Raw genomic sequence first — 19,845 nt, 5'->3', positions numbered from 1 at the left:
TCCTAATCATAAGGCGTTAGATCCCCAGCTGAGCGCACCCACAAATAGCTCTTTTGGATGAGTGTGAATGATGTATTGGTGCTATAAAAGTGCTATGTTCCAGCATACAGTTTATACGTTCACCGTATCAATATGTGTAAATAGATTAACAGGACTCCACATACTTCTTTTTTTATAGTGCTAAATCACAACATACATTGTCTAGATACACATAACATATTATTAGAGACTGACTGAACAGTATTATAGTATAAGAAACCCAGCCGTTCCTATAGTTAGCAAACATTATGAAAAGTGTAGTGAACACCATAAGTTCACTTTTACAGTAAGCAAGCTTTAAATAGCTTGCTTACAGGAAATAAACTGTTTCGTGTTTATTGATTACAATCTAAGGGCTGGGCCATGTGACCAACATTTTTGATCATTTTATTCACTGGTTTTAATTTCTTTATGGACTGAGAACAACACTTTTTAGATAGAGAAACAACTCACACATATTCAATTCAGTATATAAATAAATTGGGATGTTCTCCAGGGTGTGACCCCACCTATCGCCCCATGTTGAGATTGGCACGGCTCCCCCCGTGACCCTCATGGGGGTGGGGATATTATATTATAACACTATGACACAACTGTTAAAGCTTGGATAATGAGGATGAATGAAAAGACTAAAACATGACTCAATGCAAAAATCAATTTATTTAAAAACAGACATTTAAAAAGACTTGTAAGACTTTTTTTGTGTACAGTCATGAACTGTAGAATTACAAAGCCAGGATCAGCGGAGACTTAGTAATGAAAGGACTGTTAACAGACATTGCACCAGACTCTTTCTACCATAACATGTGGCTGTAGAAGCACATTAAGTGGCAGGAGTTACATAAATCCTTGGGTCCAATTAATAGTTCTGTTAAACACAAGAATTGAGCCTAAAGCAGTCTCACAGAAATTATTCAGCGTTCATCAAGTGGGTAAATATGTAGCTTGTAATTTTTAGATTTAAAAAAAAAAAAAAGATATGTTAAATTAACTGACATGAGAAATGTACACTTTGATTATGGTTGAGGTTGGCCAAGAGAAATAGTTTGATACATTTGATGCAAACTACAATTATGCTGTAAAGTAACACATTTTTCAACACTGTTAGAACCATACACAGAATACTGTATATATACACATTGCTGGGACATTATATAAACCTCAATTGTCTTACAATACTGTCCCATAGTTCCTTAATTAAAAGCAGTAGGTTTTGTTGAAATGTTTTCTTCCTATTCTCGAAGGATGGTGTCCAAAAATATCTATAATCTATTGTTTTGGTACTGTACCACAGCTATTGTAGCATTGGTGTTCCAAATGTAAAACATTATATTTTTGTTTTATGTTTGAAATAAATTGTGAATGTAATTTGAATGAACAGAATATGCCAATTTAAACTTAGTGTATGAGCTGAACTGAGGGGCAGATCTGTTTCTGAAGTGACTTCCTCACACAACAAGAGGCATGTCCTCCAGATCCCTGGAAACTTCAAGACAGTAGTCCCTGGAGCTTGGCATCTGACTGGCCTTCTCTTCTGGGTGGAAATCCATTGCTGTGGCCCCTTCTTCGAACCCTGTCCTAGCCTCCTCCTTAACCTCTTCTGTTTTAGCTTGTCTCTCCTGCTCCGTCTTGTTATCTGAGGTCACCTCCTCAAGAATGACGCTGGTGTCACATGGCCCAACTACCCCTCCGGCATCTGGCTGGTCTGTGTCCCAGTAGCTCGCACTGCTCACCAAGTTCATGTTGGACCGGGAGATTCGGGGCGCATAAACTCGATTCTGAAGGTGACAGACCTGGCATGCCAGTACCATGACTGCAACAAGGAGGCAGACAATCAGCCCTCCAGCTGAACCTATTGCAATCAGACCCATCTCAGTGTCAATCAGGCAGTCGGCACGAGTGCCATTGGTGTCTGTATCGGGGAAGTCTATGTGCTCAGTAGAAGTGTGACTGGACTCCATGGTAGAGGGTGAACTACCACCGAGATCTATTTCATATGTGGTCATCTGCATGGTTGTAAGGACTTGGTCTGCATCAGTAGGGCAGAACTGGAGCTGGTTGAGTAGCAGAAACAGGCATAGAGAAGTTGTTGTCCCTGCCATTGTGTCCTGGAAACAAGACAGTTTAACAAAGAGAACATTTTTTTATTAGTGCTGTATAATTTACAGTTATACAACTCTAAAACAAACAACAACCCTTACTAACTCTCTTCTGTGGTTAAGAATTCACTGCTGGTGCTATATTGACCTGTATGCAGAGCACCTACTTCCTCTCTGAACTGCCCTGCGATTGGTCCGTAAACAGCTCCTATACGAGGTCCATAAATATCTCTCTCTCTCTCTCTCTCTCAGATCACTTGATTTACATTATGCTGACAGGGTATTTTGAACTTATTGAATAACATAGTCTAAAAAGAAATCCTACCAACTGTATCTTTAATACCACATACAAATACAAGCAATTATACAAATGTATATCCAATAAGAATGGGTTTTACTTATTTGTTTGTCTGATGATCTCTTATTTATTATACTTACTAGAAGGAGTCTTATGGTATTTGTCGTGGTTTAGAGTTGGGGTGAATCAGCTGCTGTGGACACGTTTTGTCCCCTCTTTCTTTTACAGGTCTGGTTTGGCTGAAATAGGAAACAGATAAAAAGAAAATTGGTTTCTCAGAAATCGAAATGTGTGCAATTTGCAATTTTGGGCTAGCTTCATTTATTGCAGAAGGCTTGAATTTGACTTAACCATGTGTTATTTGTCTGCTATCTCTAGGTTCAAAACAGGACAGATCAACGGTGACCTGCTCATTTATCACGTCCTCCTTACCCTCAAACCATACTATGCCAAGCCCTATGAGATAGTTGTTGACTTGACCCATGTCGGGCCTAGCAATCGCTTCAAGACCGACTTCCTGTCTAAGTGGTTTGTGGTCTTTCCTGGCTTTGCCTACGAGAATGTAGCGGCTGTTTATGTCTACAATTGCAACACATGGGTGAGAGAGTACACCAAATACCACGAGCGGCTTCTGACAGGCCTGAAGGGCAGCAAGAGACTCCAGTTTATCGACTCTCCAACTAAGATGGCTGAGCATATCGAACCTGACCAGCAGAAGCTGCCTGCCGCCACGCTGACCCTAGAGGAAGATCTCAAAGTGTTCCACAATGCCCTGAAGCTGGCCCATAAAGACACCAAGGTCTCGATAAAGGTAAGGGCACAACCCTAGAAGTTGTACTCGAAAGAACTCACAACCTGGACTGTGTCCTAAGTGTCATATTAAACTAATATTTGTTAGATTCTGTTCCTTAAACTGCCACATTCTCTTGTCGATTAGGTGGGCTCAACAGCAGTTCAGGTGACCTCAGCCGAGCGCACCCGTGTCCTCGGACAGCCAGTTTTCCTCAATGATGTCTACTATGCCTCAGAGATAGAGGAGATTTGCCTCGTGGATGAGAGCCAGTTTACCCTCACCATGGCCAATCAGGGCACACCACTCACATTCATGCACCAGGAGTGTGACGCCATTGTCCAGTCCATCATCCATATTCGGACACGCTGGGAGCTGTCTCAGCCCGATTCTATCCCACAGCACACCAAGATCCGTCCAAAAGACGTTCCAGGGACTCTGCTCAACATTGCTTTGCTCAACCTTGGCAGCTCTGACCCCAGTCTCAGGTCAGTCATGTGGGGCATGTAGAAGTATTCTAACAACTAGCCTCACCAACTTTAATTAAGTGGTAAACAAGTAGCTATTGCTGAAGAAAGAATGGATTCGATTGAGCAGCAATGTTTTTTTTCTTCACTCAATTCTATGGCTTGTCTCTCTTATAATCTTAGGTTATGTACTTAATATCAGCATATGTTGGTATCAGGCTCTCAAATTTCCTCTGTTTGGGGCAGTCCATGTTTAAGTTCCTCATGTACTTTGATAATGCATATATACAGGTTGAGTTAGATCATTCTAAATGTTCCAAGGTATGTGAATCTGTACTGAACGCGAGAGGTGTAATGGTTTTTGTATTGATGCCTTTCTGTACAAGTTCATATGATCTAAATTAATTTTGATTAACATAAAAAAGGGACATTTGTTACAAATTAACATACAAACCAAACAGGATCCAACACACCAAACCTGTGTATTGAATGATATTGCACCATTATGTGCACCATTACACTGCCACTGGACATGTTTTTTTTTTTTCGATTAGAGATGCTTTTTCTCTCTGCCCATTTTTATTTAGAGGAAAAACAGTAATAGCAAAACTTGAAAACACTTGGTGCTCTATTCTGGCCAGACACCAGACATTTGACTTGTTGTTTTTCCCCACATCCAGGTCTGCAGCTTACAACCTGTTGTGTGCTTTGACCTGCACCTTCAACCTTAAAATAGAGGGCCAGCTCCTGGAGACATCAGGTCTCTGCATCCCAGCCAACAACACTCTCTTCATAGTCTCTATCAGCAAGACTCTGGCTGCCAATGAGCCCCACCTGACACTGGAGTTTCTGGAGGAATGCATCTCGGGCTTCAGCAAGTCCAGTAAGTCCTTTCAAAAAAGCTGCACCTATAACTTACCTATAAACTGTCACTTTGTAATATATGGGTACATCTCTAATTGTTGTTGGAATTAATTTCTAATCTGACAAAATCACCATAACATGAACTGTTTCTTGAACTGAACTAAACCTAACATGTCATTTGTGTTCATGTGTAAAATGTAAATGGTTAAAGATCGTTCTCTATTGTAGTTTGTCATTGGTAATAAGACATTTATGCCTCTTCTTGAGGTTTCTTACATTTTTTCCCAATGGAGTTTTTGGTTTCACTGAGCTGAGGCTCTAGGAATAGAGGAAACAATGTCATGTACTCATTGTAAAGCCCACTAAGGTAAATTGTGATTTCTAAATTTGGGCTGTAGCATTTTGATTTGAAAATCTCTAGTTTCGGCATTGACCCAGCGCTGACCTTGGCTGTATCATGGGCTATTTAGATAACCAGGAGTTGTGCTAAGTCCCTGTGTTGGCTCTTTGCAGGTATTGAGCTGAAGCATCTCTGCCTCGAGTACATGACGCCTTGGCTGCTCAACCTAGTCCGCTTCTGTAAGCACAACGACGATGCCAAGCGTCAGCGTGTCACCGCGATTTTGGACAAACTCATCACCATGACCATCAATGAAAAGCAGATGTATCCGTCTATCCAAGCCAAAATATGGGGAAGCCTGGGCCAGGTGAGCGCTTTTTACCAACAGTTAACTGTTAACATCTGGCGTGGATTTGGCCTCTGACTTTGTGGCTGTGTCTTCAGATAACAGACCTGTTGGATGTAGTGTTGGACAGCTTTATTAAGACCAGCGCTACAGGAGGCCTAGGCTCCATCAAAGCGGAGGTCATGGCCGACACTGCAGTGGCTCTGGCTTCAGGGAATGTCAAACTGGTCTCCAGCAAGGTGAGACTGTCCTAGATTTACAATTTCAATGGGTAAGTATCTCCATCAGCTACCCAGTGTACTGAAGTTACTTTTATATAAATAAAATCCAAATGTCAAATTCCACAACATTCATACATATCACAAATAGGGAGAATAGAGTTTGTTTAATGCCATAAAAAACAAACAAAAAAAACAGATAAGGTGAGCAGTAAATAGAGAAAACTTACATACACACTCACAGAAGAAATGAATCCAACGCTGTAAATGTCTCCAGACTGCAGAATCCAAAGAGAAAACCTCATTCACTCACTATCCATCATCTGCGTGCTTGGGATCTGAATTCAGCCTGCTACTTTAGAAAAACAAACACAACATAGACATTGAGGCACAAAAGAAAAGCCAGGCCCTTGCTCCTATTATGGCCACTGAATAGTGGCTATTGTGAAGATTGTTGGCTGAGAAAGGACAGTCAGTGTTTATGGTGAAGTGCTGCTGCTCTTTTCACTGATTTAGTCCAGTTTTAAAGTGTTGTTCTGTTTTCAAGGATGTCAGATAAATTAGTTCTCATGTCTGATGGAACATTTATGAGTGTTTACGTCGGTATTATCAACAAGGTTACCCTGTCATGTCATGGCAGGACAGCCCACCGGGCACAATGCACCATTGTCTGTGGCTCTTGAACTCTGTGTCACCCAAGGGTTGAATAAATGCTAATCGTCTAAGATAGTGAATTTGTCGTATAAGACGCATGCACAGTGTTCACTGAGGGATCCTCACTGTGGAATGATGATAAATCTCACTTATTTAATAATCATGATACATTTTTATCTGTTTTGGGCTTTTAACAAATGCTCCAAGACATTTTACATAATTTAAAACAAGCAATAAAAGCAGTAAAATACACATACAAATACAAAACATTAAAAAGACATACAAATTATTTACAACAGCACATTAAAAGCAGCTATGGTGGGTTTTTAAATTGAGTTGGTGCAGCCTTGAATGTGTTAGGGGAGTGAGTTCCAGTTTATCAGTGACATCCTTTAATTAATGATTGATTGATTTTTTTTGCCATGCATAGAAAAGATCCCCATCTTACACGAGCTTACAAGACACCATTATACAGACGAGTAAGCCAGAGTAGAATGTAAATAACATACTATTAAAAAAAATGACCAATTTTTCATGTTATACACACATTAACAGCCAATTCTTCATTCTGTCTGTTATCATCAGTATCAAGGTGTTCATAATTGATGATAATAAGAAGAATACAGAAAAAAGTGTGAATCATTCTCAATTTCACCAAATCACACATAATTGCCATAGCGTATTTTCTTCCTGAACATCTTCACAGCTACCAGCTTCTTGGATTAAAGTGGTTGAAATTGACTACTAGCATTATTATTATTTTCATGTTATTACAACGTAGTTAAAGTGTGACACTGTAGCACTCTAGTCAGACAGTTTAATTTGTTTCAGTTGTCATGGGGTTTATTGATTTCCATCAGCGGACGTCATTCAGAGAATGATATAAGAAGTGGATCTTTGTCCCCGCTGTTAAACGTTTTGTTCTTTGTGACAGGTCATTGGTCGTATGTGCAAGATCATAGACAAGACCTGCCTGTCGCCAACACCTACACTGGAGCAGCACCTCATGTGGGATGATATAGCCATCTTGGCACGCTACATGCTCATGCTGTCCTTCAATAACTCGCTGGACGTTGCTGCCCACCTGCCCTATCTGTTCCATGTGGTGACCCTGCTGGTAGCCACTGGGCCGCTGTCACTCAGGGCGTCCACCCACGGTTTGGTTATCAACATCATCCACTCCCTCTGCACCTGCTCTCAGCTCAACTTCAGTGGTGAGGACTGACATTAGCTCCTTGTTTAGGCTGGCAGCAGTTTGCATCAGACTCGTGTCCTGTCTAAATTAATACATATGTATTTGTGTTGAATGAATTCCAGAGGAGACAAAGCAGGTCCTGAGGCTGAGCCTGACTGAGTTTTCCCTACCAAAGTTTTACCTGCTGTTTGGCATCAGCAAAGTCAAGTCGGCTGCGGTCATCGCCTTCCGGTCCAGCTACAGAGACCGCTCTTTTTCACCGGGCTCCTACGAGAGGGAGACATTTGCCCTGTCCTCCCTGGAAACTGTCACTGAGGCCTTACTGGAGATCATGGAGGTCAGCAGACAAAGTCTAGACATAAGTTCCCATCCATAAGTTCCCTCCTCCTCTCTTCCAATAAAGCATTTATTTTACCCCATGTATGCGAGTGTTTTGGGTAGTACTACTGTCTGGGAGGTTTTCAGCTAAATTTCAGCTAAATTCAGCATCATACATTCAGCTAACTGCAATATGCAAACCCTCTCTACCTAGAACTGGCCACTGGTCATTTTAACCACTTAACTAATGGCTCACCCAATAAAAGCTATGCCCACCTAAGTTAAAGCATTCTGGAGAATATGTTTGCCCTTTTACAACTGGAAACTGAAGTTTGTGACGCTTTCTACATTTTTTATTCCCTACAATATAGTCAGTAGAGAATATCAGTGTTTTTATATCAATACTTATCGAACAGCAAGATAAGATTGTGAGCATATTTTAGAGAAAGCTTGCATATATATATTATTAGCTGAGCCTTTTGTAAATTGCCCAGAAGCATTTTTATTCCTGGTGTCCCAGCTGGCAACCATGTGTTGATTAAAAGCATATCTAATGCTGGTTCTACTTGCAAGGGGGGCGTGCACAGCTTTGTATGATTTTAACCATGTGTCAGCTTCTAATGCAACCACTCATCAAAAAGCTCTTTAGGGTCCTAGTTTATTGTAATTTACCTGTGGTTGACCGCAAAAGTGAGAACATGTACACATTTAATAGAAGTTCACACTTTTCTGTTGTTTACACTTTGTTTACTAAAGGTTTTTCCAAATATCTCAGGTTTGTATTTTCAGTTTGTTTGCTCTGTTCCTCAGGCTTGTATGAGAGACATCCCAGCCTGCAAGTGGTTGGACCAGTGGACAGAGCTTGCACAGAAGTAGGATCTTCATCCATTCTGTTTTAATCCGTGCTAAATTAACACCATGAATTACGCAGTTTGGTTCATATTTGTTTGTGTGTTTGGATTTCAGGTTTGCATTCCAGTATAATCCGTCTCTCCAGCCCAGAGCGCTGGTGGTGTTTGGTTGCATCAGTAAGAGAGTAAGCCACGGTCAGATCAAGCAGATCATCAGAATCCTCAGCAAGGCGAGCCCTTTGCTCAGCATAGACCGCGTAAGAGTCCACATTCACCATGTTCTTGTCAATTCAAACTACTCGATCCTCCACCAGGTGGAGTCCTTTTTTTTTCTTCTTCTCCTCTTTCTTGTTTTTCTCTGGTGGACTGGCATTGATTTCCCATTCACTGATGTCCCCATGTCACCATCACAGGGCCTGGAGAGCTGTCTGAAGGGACCTGACAATTACAACAGCCAAGTATTAATAGAAGCCACAGTCATTGCTTTGACTAAGCTACAGCCTCTGCTCAGCAAGGTAAACCAAGCGCTCGTAGCAGCACTCCTTACTTTTATAACTGCTGTATTTAAAGCAATCCGTCTTTTCTTGTTTCTTAAGGTAGAGTGGTTATTTTAGGTAAAAGGGAGATGCTGTGTTGTTCAGTTTTGTCCAATTTAGAACTGAAATCTGAAGTCTCACACATGAAAGAGTGAGTTTAGTGAGTTGAATCTGTGAATCTTGTCTCTGTCTGATGGTTTTTGTTGTCCTGATGACTTGTGAAAATCAGAAGGAGCTGGGTTTGGTATCTATATTGATTCCCTTCTATAGCACCTACATGATATGCACGAGGTGTACACTGTAAATTTTCGACTGAGGGTCAAATGATTAATTGGTTGTTTCAAATAGAACGGACAAATGTATACATGATAGTGATATTTCCAAAGGATTGATTGCATTTTGCCACAGTAAATGACAGCAGAGTGTCCCTGAGCCCTGGCTCTTTGAATAGGGGTGACATCAGCTGTTGTGGATCCATTGCTTTACTTTGCTTGCCTTTTGTATCGTAAAAGTTGAGCAACTTTCCAATGAGCCCTCTCTGTATTTAATCTGCAGGAGTCCCCCATGCACAAAGCTCTGTTCTGGGTGGCAGTAGCTGTGCTGCAGCTGGATGAAGTCAACCTGTATTCTGCTGGAACTGCCCTTTTAGAGCAGAACCTTCACACTTTGGACACAATGCGTATCTTTAACGACAAGGTAAAAAAAAAACACCTAACACTAACCCCAGAAAGTCTCCTGTAATTACCATTTTTTTCTCATTTTGTTGCCATGTAAACTAAAAGCCACTACACTTGTCATTATACAGTTGATGCAGTGAATCTTTTAGTTGTCATGGCCCAGGATACTTGTTCACACACTGTTTCTTCTGACTTCTTTCTCCAGAGTCCAGAAGAAGTGTTCATGGAGATCAGACGTCCTTTGGAGTGGCATTGTAAACAGATGGATCATTTCGTGGGCCTAAATTTTAGTGCCAATTTTAATTTTGCACTGGTGGGCCACCTGCTCAAAGGTACAGTTTTGAAAGGCAAAATGTTTACGGCATACAGTGTGGTTCATGTTAGTTCACTGGTTTAACATACATGGTTCACACTTGAAAACAAAAGTTCACTTGATATGCTTGTGCATTGTCCAAACACGTTAAGATATAACATATTATCCCTAGAAAATATTTCAATTCAGGTGTGTTAAATGTTTCTATATTTAATAAGTGTCTGTTTTTTTTTACACCATTACATTAAAGCTGCTGTCGATTTAATACAGTAACTATAGAAGTAACTTTTATAGTACCCCAACACCAACTGTCAGAACTCCACAAAAAGGCTGTCTTATCTGCTTTTTGTCGCTAGATAAATGCTCTCCTCCACCAAACATGTTCATGCAGTGATGTAGGAAGGAGGGAGGGGGAATCTAAAAGCTGTAATTGAAAGGAATGAAGCAAAATGTTATTCACACGATGGCCTCACTGACTGCAGCCTTGAGTATTAGCACTGTGTCTGCTTGTGCAGTCTCTTGTTAACCTGTGACTGACTGTCGTTTTGCCTCAACACTCCAGGCTACAGACATCCATCACCCACCACGGTAGCACGGACAGTGAGAATCCTGCATACGCTGTTGGCGCTCATCAGCAAACATCTCAAATGTGACAAGTTTGAGGTCAACACACAGAGTGTGGCCTATCTGGCTGGTATGTAACAGACTTATTGTAATATTGTAATTTAATCCTTCATCCATTCCAACAGTCTATCATATTTCTTACATCATAGCAGGATAGCATTAAGACTTAAATAGTGGTATGCCACATTTTACTATGTATCTGAGAATGTGGAGGCTTTGAATTAGTATTTATTTATGTGCATCCAGTCTCCTGGAGAGCAAGGGCTGGATTTTAAAATGTATTTTTTGGTATGTAATGAATATTTGAATGATCCCATATTAACCAATTTTATTATGTATTCCTTTTGAAGCTAAGCTCCTCCACTTAGGGCAGTGCCAAACCTAAAGACAAATGTCTGGTTTCCTTTTCGATTTAAATATTATAAAGACAGAAGAGTTGGATAAGTGGGTTCTCTGAAAATCTCCTTCATATCTGGTAGCAACACTCAGCCCTGGACGGGGCCTTTACTTAAAAGCTTCAAGTAAATTTGTGAACCGTTAGCTGTTCTTGGTTATGGTGTTGTGGTTGGTCTGGATCTGATGTACTGTTAAAGTTCATCACCACATCCCTCTTGTGTGATGCAGCACTGCTCACTGTATCTGAAGAGGTCCGGAGTCGCTGCAGTCTAAAACACAGGAAGTCACTTCTGATCTCTGACCTGTCCATGGACCCAGTCCCAATGGAGACCTACACCAGTCATATCACTGATCCCAGCTGCAGGTGAGCAACTAAGGCAGAGGAAAACAAAGGTTGACTTCAAATAGAGACATATTAACACAATGATGAGCTTCTTTTTCAGTAGTACTACTAGTACTACTTTTCTTAACTTATATTTTAGGTGACTTCAGTAGGGCACGAGGTACAAGTTTAACACAGCTACTCATAGTTTTTTTTCCCTGCTTTTTCTTCTTCCTGGTCTCTGTGAAGCTAAAAACCTACATTTACAAACTTTAAAACACCTATATTGGTGCCCTGCTGCAAAAAACCCTTGGTTAGGGTTAGCATTTTTATGAATTTATGTAATTCCAGATCTGCAAATAGTAACACCTTACCAACCTATTAACCTTAGATGTTGAACGTGGTAAACAGATGTAAACCATATACCTTTTTAGCATTAGCACGTTAGCATTATTGTGTTGAGCTGAAAATTGCCACCTCACACAGCTGCTAGCATGACTGTAGAATATGAATGGGGTCAAGGTCATCTTAAATGGACCAAGATATGTTTAAGTCATGCATCTTCCAGCATTAAATTTTAAGTCAGTCATGGTGACAACTGCCGCATTCTGACAAAAGCTGTGCGTCTTTGTGTGCTTACAAAAGTAAGAATGAAAGGTAGTCAGAATCTGTTGTAGGTTGGGGGTTTCACATTGTCCGTTCATGTTCCACTCAGAACTCTCCGAGAGACTCAGCCGTGGACATCGCCGCAGGTGTCGGAGCGCTACCTTTCAGCTCACTACCCCACAGTGGGACAGATCAGCCCACGAACACGAAAGTCCATGAGCCTTGACATGGGTCAGCCATCACAAGCCAACACCAAGAAACTTCTGGGTAGGATTCATTCTGTAGCTCTGTACTTTCCTAAAGAGGAGTGTCCATAAAAAAGGATGCACAATGCTCTGGATTGTGAATGTATTTGTTGTTTTTTGTGTGTTGACCAGGCACCAGGAAGAGCTTTGATCATCTCATATCAGACTCTAAAGCACCAAAGAGACCTGAGATGGAGTCAGGGATGACCACCCCTCCTAAGATGAGGCGTGTGGCTGAAAACGACTATGAGATAGGTGAGTGTTAAATCTTAGCATGTCCTGATGTGGAGATGGTGGATATATTTAATGAAATGCCTCAATGTTGTAATTGCAGAGACGCAAAGAATCGGAAACTCTCACCTTCGTAAAGTCTCTGTATCGGAATCAAACGTCCTGCTGGACGAGGAGGTGCTGACTGACCCAAAGATCCAGGCTCTACTGCTCACTGTGCTGGTGAGGAAAAGCAACAGCCTTAATGACATCAGATGCTACTTTTCATTTCTTAGTCACTGAGTCTGTATTCGAACGCACTGTTGATCTGCTTTTTCCAGGCAACCCAGGTCAAATACACAACAGATGACTTTGACCAGCGGATTCTATACGAGTACTTAGCAGAAGCTAGTGTCGTCTTCCCAAAGGTTTTTCCAGTTGTGTAAGTACCCAACGAACAGCTCCTGTCCGCACCTACGTTGTTTTCACCTGTATTCACCTGTATTCCCCTGGAAGGTAAACAGTGGGCAAAACCTAACACACATGACCAAATCACACATCGTAACTCACAGATGTAGATGCTGCTCCAACAGCAGAAAACCACATTAGTCACTTTATTATGTATTATGTGGACTAAAAGAAGTGTCCAGTGAGTGTAAAGTGATCGGTCACGTCTCATCCTCAGCCACAACCTGTTGGACTCAAAGATCAACACGGTGCTGTCCATGTGCCAAGACACCAATCTCCTAAACCCCGTCCACGGCATCGTCCAGAGTGTGGTGTACCATGAAGAATCACCCCCCCAGTACCAGCCATCCTACTTACAAAGTAAGAGACACCAACACTAATCACCTTAAAACTGTGACTGTGATATCTGCATTTTATTTTATTTTTTTCACACATTCCTCTGATTTCACAGGCTTTGGCTTCAATGGACTTTGGAGGTTTGCTGGACCCTTCTCGAAGGTATGAATGATTCTTTCCTCTGTGTATTTCCTCTCAGAAACACTGGAACAATTCAATTTACCAAGTTATTACATCACAGTTCTGCAACCAGCCAGCCTTCATACCACAGCACTTGGCCAGGGTGGAGTCGCCCTTCGAAAGTAATAACGTGATGGATGCATCATTGAATGTTATCAGGGCCCAAGGACTGAATAGTGACAGTATTGATCCTGTTAAATTTCATCTTGATGCATTTTTAGGGCCTAATCTTGCTGAGAAGCTCTTAGCACCTACAGTTTGTCCAGTGCAGTCTGGCAAAAGATTCTCTATCCTGTGGGTCTCAGACATGGGAGTGAGGTGATGGAAGTTTGATTTCCTCTTTGATTTCCTCTCTTTACATTTCACAAAAAAAAAAGTCTCCACTTTTACTTTAGTTTAAGTAGGCACATCTATTCCATCATGGAATCCACCATTTTGATGTCATATAAATGCTTAGGGTAATTTTTTTGCAATGCACATTTTGAATCTTGGTCTGAGCACATCAAGTTCTGTCACAATGCCATCTAGTGGCAATAAGAAATAGCTGATTTTACGTTCTGTTGCCCTCCTTCAAGCAGCTTTCTTATATTCATCCATCCATCTTGTACTGCTTTATCCTCCACATGAGGGTCACAGGCGGGAGCTGTGCCAATCTCAGCTGACATAGGGTGATAGGCAGGGTCCACCTTGGACAGGTCTCCAGTCCGTCACGGGGCCACAGAGACAAACAACCACTCTCACACCTACGGTCAATTTAGAGTGTCCAATTTACCTAATCCCCAAATCTGTCCACACACATGTGGAGAACATGCAAACTCCTTGCAGAAAAGCCCTTGTTCTGACCGGGTCTTCTTACTGCAAAGGCAAGAGTGCTAACGGCTTTCTTATATCCTTAGGAGGAAATCTATGACCAGGTTGTCACTGTGCTCTTTATTTGGACATTGAGGCATCAGTGTAGAGTCATATAATGTCGAATTACAAACTAATAGCAAAGAATTGTAGAGATATTAGAGTAAAGTAAATAAACCCCGGGAAAAGGCAGTGCATGTGAACGCCTGAGTAATTCAGTCAAACCAGCAGAAAGACAAGACTTGAGGAGAAGCAGCTGTTGGTTCTCTAAACTACACAGAGTGCTACATCAATTATTTAATTTGGTCAGAAAAGCCTTAAGATCTTATGTATTATGAGTATTTTGTGGGCAACTCCTTTAATCAGTGTGTAAATCAAATATGTATGTGGGAGCAATTACCATTTAGAGCCCTGTAAATTATTAGTAGGACTTCAAAGTGAATTCTGTATTCTACCAGCAGCCAGTGAAGTGTTTTTGACTAGACTGAAGTGTTGTGTTCTCCTGGCTGCTGCATTTTAAATGAATTGAAGTCTTCCTATCGTCTTTTTAGGAAGTTCTGAAAAATGATCCCGTAGTTCAGTCTGCTGGAGATGAAAGTGTGGAACAGTTTTTCAGTGTCAGACTGGGAATGAAATGTCCTAAGTTCGGCAAATATTTAGAAAGTTGGAAGTTGTCTAAGGTAGTGATGCTACAAAAATGATCGTGACCCATCTAAGAGCACTGAACCCCATTTACAATCTGGCAGTTTGAACACAGTTTCCAGCAGCAGTGTTGACACCGTCTTCTCTGCTATCCTTTTAGCAAACACAGATACCAGACTACGCCGAGTTGATCGTCAAGTTTCTGGAGGCGCTGATTGACAGCTACCTGCCGACAGCTGATGAGGAGCGAGGGGAGGAGCAGCTGAGGACGCCCACCTCACCCTACCCACCCACCAGTCAGAGCCAGCTCAGCATTACTGCCAACCTCAACCTGTCCAACTCCATGACCTCACTGGCCACCTCGCAGCATACACCAGGTCTCTCTCACACACACACACCCACACAGGTTTGCGCAGCTATTCTTCTTAAGGCACTGAGTTGACTCCCATTGATTTTAACACTTAAGAAAGCATTATCCCTAACTTAAACCATAACCTGTTAACGCCTAACCCTAACCTTAACCTAACCACAATTCAAATCTTAAATCGAAACTTCAACCAGATCCTCAGAATTGAGGTTCTGCCTCAATCGGACCAGGTTTTGTTCTCCATGAGGACTACTGGTCCTGATAAAGTCAGTGTTTATGAAAAAAGTACATACGCAAACAAACCGATCCATGTCCGACTCTGTGCCTGGCATAAGTGGAGGGATCACATCGAGTCACTGATGCTGCTGGGTTTTTTTTTTTGTTTTTTTAAATTTTATTATTATTTTGCTGTGCATGGCCTTGGAAACTACGATAACTCTCCCAGGGACACGTCCTGGGCCGGCCCACATTGTGAACCCGGGAGAGTTACCGTAGTTACCAAGGCAAGACGCAGGCGTTGCAAAGCAAAATCAAAAAAATAACGGCCGTCCAACACAGTGCTCAGCTGCAGACACAACGCAACGGAGAGATGACGTGACGATTGATTGGCCCAGTAGCTTGTGGCTCAATGGCTCTATGACAGGCTACAGAGGCCCAGGAGTCCCACCCGCACACCCCTAGCCCCCCTCATCTAATCATCTTGAGTAGCAGGCTCTGATAGAGAGACAGAGCTAGAGACACAGAGGAAAAAAATGGAGATTACAAGTAAAAAACTAAATGGTAGCGCTGAGAGAAAAGATAAGAAAATCTGTAGTGGCACAGGCTGCCAAAAGTAAAAAAGAAAATGACAGCGATGTTTGCTGCAGGGGCCGGCATGGCGGGGACCAGCAGCACCGACGCGGCTGCTTTAGCTAGCCCCCCCCACAGGAGCAGGCGTCGAGTTACTCTGGCCTCCCGACACTAGTGCAGGAGGAGAGTGAGGAGGAGAGAGATAAAATAGACTCCCCACCATGTGAAGGAGGTGGTGATACTGTGGTAAGTAAGCTGGTGTTGCCTTCCAGCATGGTGTGAATAAGCATTAACTCAAATTAATGGTTCACAACATTTTATAACTGTCCATGAGCTTCACTTGACATAAGAAATAGCGCACTGTGCATGGTCTGGTGTGTTACAACGATCTAGTTATCTAAAGTATTGGAAAACAATAACCATATTCATATACTATTGTATTAAGCCCTGTTTTATACTTTCATCTCATATACTTTCACATAAAATTGCAGATCTACACGCTTACAATTCACATCTTGCTATGTGATGTGTTTTGAGTATGTAGATCTGCTATTTTCACAGTGTTTGATCATTTCAACCTATAATGAAATCTCCCAAATCAGGTCACCGGAGTTAAAGTGTTTAAAGTGTCAACATGCACCATTTCTAGTGCCCACAGTCCAATTTGGTTCATGAAGGACATTGATCTAACAACTTGAATAATATATGCTATAGATGTATGCTTTACATATTTTTTTCAGTCAGTTTTTATGGTTTATTGTCCTTTCAACAGTTTCACATTATACACAGTAGTTAGAATTAAGAAAAAACATTGATTCACTACCGTTACAATAAAACATCTGCACATAATATGCAGATATATTGTCAGAATTCCAAGTGTTTGTCCATTTTTCAGATCATTATACTATTGTTTTCCATACTTTAGTCAACTAGCCAAAGTTCTGATTGCATGCAGACTAATTCTTTTGCATGTAATCTTGTTCAAACTTAACCTATTCCACACTATTCCTCTACTTTTCATGTCCAGATTTGTGATAGGCAGCAGGCAGCTGTGTGATAATGAGTGATAAATAAACACTCGAATCTTAAATCCTTTCTCTAGTATCCTTCTTAAGAGCAAGTACAGTAAGCAACGCACTGTATAGTTATCATTTATTTATTCAAGGCTCCAGAATATAAAGGGATATTACTCAGTATAGTGGTGTTATTAAGGGCTTGTGTGTTTGTATCTATTGGGCGTGTTGGTACAGTATCTATGCACAGATTACAGTCAGGGGCCAAATTTTTGTCCCAGTCCACCCCTGGCTGATTGTGAATAGTCTCGTCTTTCAGGGAGCACAAAATAAGGATATCATGTCAGTGGAGCCACGGTGCAGAAATAAAATTATATTAAAGCACTTAACTGGATAAAATACTGATGTAAAGGTTTTTCTCTTTTCTGTCCAGTGTAAGTAAAATTAACCACAATGACACATGTAAGTAAAATTGACCACAATGACACATGACAGAAATAACATTGCTAGGCTACTTTTTCCCCTAAAATTTCACTTCCTCTGTGACTAGACTTAGTTCAAAGTGAAGGGTTGACTCATACGCATGTGACACACCAAAAATAAACTGGCAGTCAGGGTTAGGAATAATTCTGCTAATTCAGGATTCTTATGTTAAATTCTGATATGGTTAAAAATGCTGTCAAAATCTTTAATTTTACCTCAATCCTGATTAGACTTTGTGAAATTGTGTGGTTTTAACCCGTGTGACATAAAATTAACATCTGCGGTATTTGTGTCTTTGCATTGATGCATGGTAGAGAATGAGAGCCATATTCAGTTTTTTAACTTGGTGTCGTCCTTCACTGTGGTCCTCCAGGTGTGGACAAGGAGAATGTTCAGCTGTCCCCCAGCTCCGCTCTGTCCAGCGGGGGTCGCACTCGCCACGGTTCAGCCAGTCAGGTCCAGAAGCAGCGGAGTGCCAGCAGCTTCAAGAGACCCAGCATCAAGAAAATAGTGTGATCAGCCGGAGAACACTGTCCCATCCACACCGCGGACCCCCTCCACCACCTCCAGGCTGCCAGGCCTCATGCCGCACTCAACTTGGTTAACATTTCCTCCGCCTTCAGGCCTGTTGCTTTGGCCAAAGACGAAGTCCTTCTGTGTTCTGGATCGAGGAGAAATATTTCCCACCTGAATTCTGTGCTTCTTGGGATTTTTTTCTTTTTTTTCTTTTTCTTTTTTCTTCAAATCTTTCATTTGAGCCAACCCATGGTGGAGAAGGTGAATAGTTAGTGAGTAGATTCTCTTTACGTCCGGAGTCGGTGTCAGAGCTCCTCCATCACATGTGAAACTACACTAAAACACTATTGGGAATAACTCTGGATGTGAAAGTTGAGTTGATGACATGGACTGCTCACACATCCCTTGGACTTCCTCATGACTCAACACTCCTTATCAGTGAGATGGACCAAATAACAGCAGCACGAGCAGCGGTGGTGGATTATCTGTGAGACGGGACCTTTACTCTACTCCCCTCTCCCAGTCTTGTACATATTTTACATATACAGATAATGTATAACCCGTCCTTAGTGCTTATTTGGATGTTGACGTTTTCTCCATGGTGTGCCTTTGTCAGGGTTTTTCAGTGTGTACAATTTGTAAAGTAAAAGTCAAACCTTGATGAGGACAAAGAACAGGTACTAATTATGGAGGCGAGCCGTCCATATCACCACAAGGTCACACAAGCTGCGTCATGACTGGCCTCCAATGATCGTCAAATATACAATCATCCATATACCCTGTTGCCTGAAAGTATTTATCCTGTACAGCTAGATAGTGCTACACCAATTTTCTTCTTTTTTAACACTTTTAAAGTGTCATGAAGGTTTCAAAACACTAGGGGAAACACAACAGTGTAAATAGCTCCAAGCTTCTTCTTCTTTTTTTTTGTTTGTTTTGTTTTGTGCGATTGCTTTTACTCCGCAGTTTTTGTTGGTTCTAAGTAGTATAAACTGTATGTTCAGCAGCATAACATTTTTAATTTGTTTACACAGTGAAAAGGAAATTACGGATTAGGCAACAATCCTTAACTCTTGTGTCAACCACCGGTTTTGTTTCTTTTATTTTTGTTTTTGTAGGGGGCAACATGTCACTATGTCAGTTTTGTGGAATATGATGCCAACTCCAAGTTGCCTTTTATCATAGAAATTTCGTTTTTACGACCTTTTACCTCCAGTGACCATGTGAAGAGAAAAGGGGCAGTGGATAGTATGATGTTTAATCCCACCTCCATCTTTCTGAGCTTTTTCCTGAGCGTTCCTGTCCTGTGGGCTCTTGAAAAATGAAAAATCCACCCTTAAAGAAGCTGACTTTTTGTTATGGCCATGTATCCTTGGGCATTTAACTGTAGCTGAGACGGTTTCGATAAAAGTGTTTTATTATTTACCAACGTCAGCCAGTTTGACTCTCTCCCAGTCAACGTCGTGAGTGGTTTGGGTCACAATACCACTCATGACATGTGGTGTTCAGCTCTGGGAAAGAACACTGTCACTTCAGTCAAAGGCGTTCTCACTCAATCAGGAATTACCTGTCAATACTTTAAAGCTGCAGTGTGTAAGAAGCGACACCTCCTGGTGAGACTGCAGATTGCAACAAACAAAGTGTGTCAGGGAAATACGGTGGCCTTCACATACCGGAAAGGATGTCTTCGTACAGTTGTCCGTCAGTTCTCTCCACTCTCCCCCACACACTCCCTCTGTTTTCTTCTCCTTCATTGATTCATTTGTCAGGAAATATGCAGACTCCAGCCCTGAA

General features: G+C 41.5%; 2 protein-coding genes across 11 annotated transcripts in view; one reads left to right on the top strand and one right to left on the bottom strand.

The window, feature by feature from the left end:
- Positions 1 to 18,909, top strand: part of nf1a (neurofibromin 1a) — a 59,381-nt gene extending 40,472 nt beyond the window's left edge. For 3 of the 7 annotated variants that reach the window (XM_058632989.1, XM_058632992.1, XM_058632988.1), the window contains 22 exons: positions 2,815 to 3,247; positions 3,374 to 3,714; positions 4,374 to 4,576; positions 5,071 to 5,264; positions 5,342 to 5,482; positions 7,050 to 7,329; positions 7,433 to 7,647; positions 8,439 to 8,500; positions 8,595 to 8,736; positions 8,893 to 8,994; positions 9,571 to 9,711; positions 9,898 to 10,024; positions 10,568 to 10,699; positions 11,254 to 11,389; positions 12,063 to 12,220; positions 12,331 to 12,453; positions 12,533 to 12,651; positions 12,750 to 12,850; positions 13,094 to 13,236; positions 13,328 to 13,374; positions 15,044 to 15,260; positions 17,909 to 18,909. In XM_058632989.1, the coding sequence (XP_058488972.1) occupies positions 2,815 to 3,247; positions 3,374 to 3,714; positions 4,374 to 4,576; positions 5,071 to 5,264; positions 5,342 to 5,482; positions 7,050 to 7,329; positions 7,433 to 7,647; positions 8,439 to 8,500; positions 8,595 to 8,736; positions 8,893 to 8,994; positions 9,571 to 9,711; positions 9,898 to 10,024; positions 10,568 to 10,699; positions 11,254 to 11,389; positions 12,063 to 12,220; positions 12,331 to 12,453; positions 12,533 to 12,651; positions 12,750 to 12,850; positions 13,094 to 13,236; positions 13,328 to 13,374; positions 15,044 to 15,260; positions 17,909 to 18,051 (3,700 nt within the window). In that variant the 3' untranslated portion in view covers positions 18,052 to 18,909. Of the gene's footprint in view, positions 1 to 2,814; positions 3,248 to 3,373; positions 3,715 to 4,373; positions 4,577 to 5,070; positions 5,265 to 5,341; positions 5,483 to 7,049; positions 7,330 to 7,432; positions 7,648 to 8,438; positions 8,501 to 8,594; positions 8,737 to 8,892; positions 8,995 to 9,570; positions 9,712 to 9,897; positions 10,025 to 10,567; positions 10,700 to 11,253; positions 11,390 to 12,062; positions 12,221 to 12,330; positions 12,454 to 12,532; positions 12,652 to 12,749; positions 12,851 to 13,093; positions 13,237 to 13,327; positions 13,375 to 15,043; positions 15,290 to 16,116; positions 16,286 to 17,908 lie in introns of all 7 variants that reach the window. The other 4 variants (XM_058632987.1, XM_058632990.1, XM_058632986.1 and 1 more) reach the window with 2 other exon arrangements.
- Positions 681 to 6,158, bottom strand: LOC131462081 (uncharacterized). 4 transcript variants are annotated; one of them, XM_058632998.1, is made up of 3 exons: positions 5,692 to 6,158; positions 2,577 to 2,675; positions 681 to 2,147 (listed from the first exon to the last, which is right to left on the bottom strand). In XM_058632998.1, exon 3 carries the CDS (start codon positions 2,139 to 2,141, stop codon positions 1,488 to 1,490), a length of 654 nt encoding a protein of 217 aa, XP_058488981.1. In that variant the 5' UTR covers positions 2,142 to 2,147; positions 2,577 to 2,675; positions 5,692 to 6,158; the 3' UTR covers positions 681 to 1,487. The 4 variants fall into 4 exon arrangements, with proteins under 4 accessions (XP_058488981.1, XP_058488980.1, XP_058488982.1 ...); XM_058632997.1 differs by having other exon boundaries at positions 5,696 to 6,158; XM_058632999.1 differs by having other exon boundaries at positions 5,700 to 6,158.
- Positions 18,910 to 19,845: the final 936 nt, after the last annotated feature.

The sequence above is a fragment of the Solea solea genome, chromosome 7 (genome assembly GCF_958295425.1).
Source record: "Solea solea chromosome 7, fSolSol10.1, whole genome shotgun sequence".
In the NCBI taxonomy this organism is placed as follows: Eukaryota; Metazoa; Chordata; class Actinopteri; order Pleuronectiformes; family Soleidae; genus Solea; species Solea solea.
Note: the sequence above shows the minus strand (reverse complement) of the source record. Positions and strands in the feature narration are given on the sequence as shown.

Bases quoted from the DNA above. Each gene is read 5' to 3' on its own strand.
- LOC131462081 (XM_058632998.1), bottom strand. From the start codon at position 2,141: ATGGCAGGGACAACAACTTCTCTATGCCTGTTTCTGCTACTCAACCAG.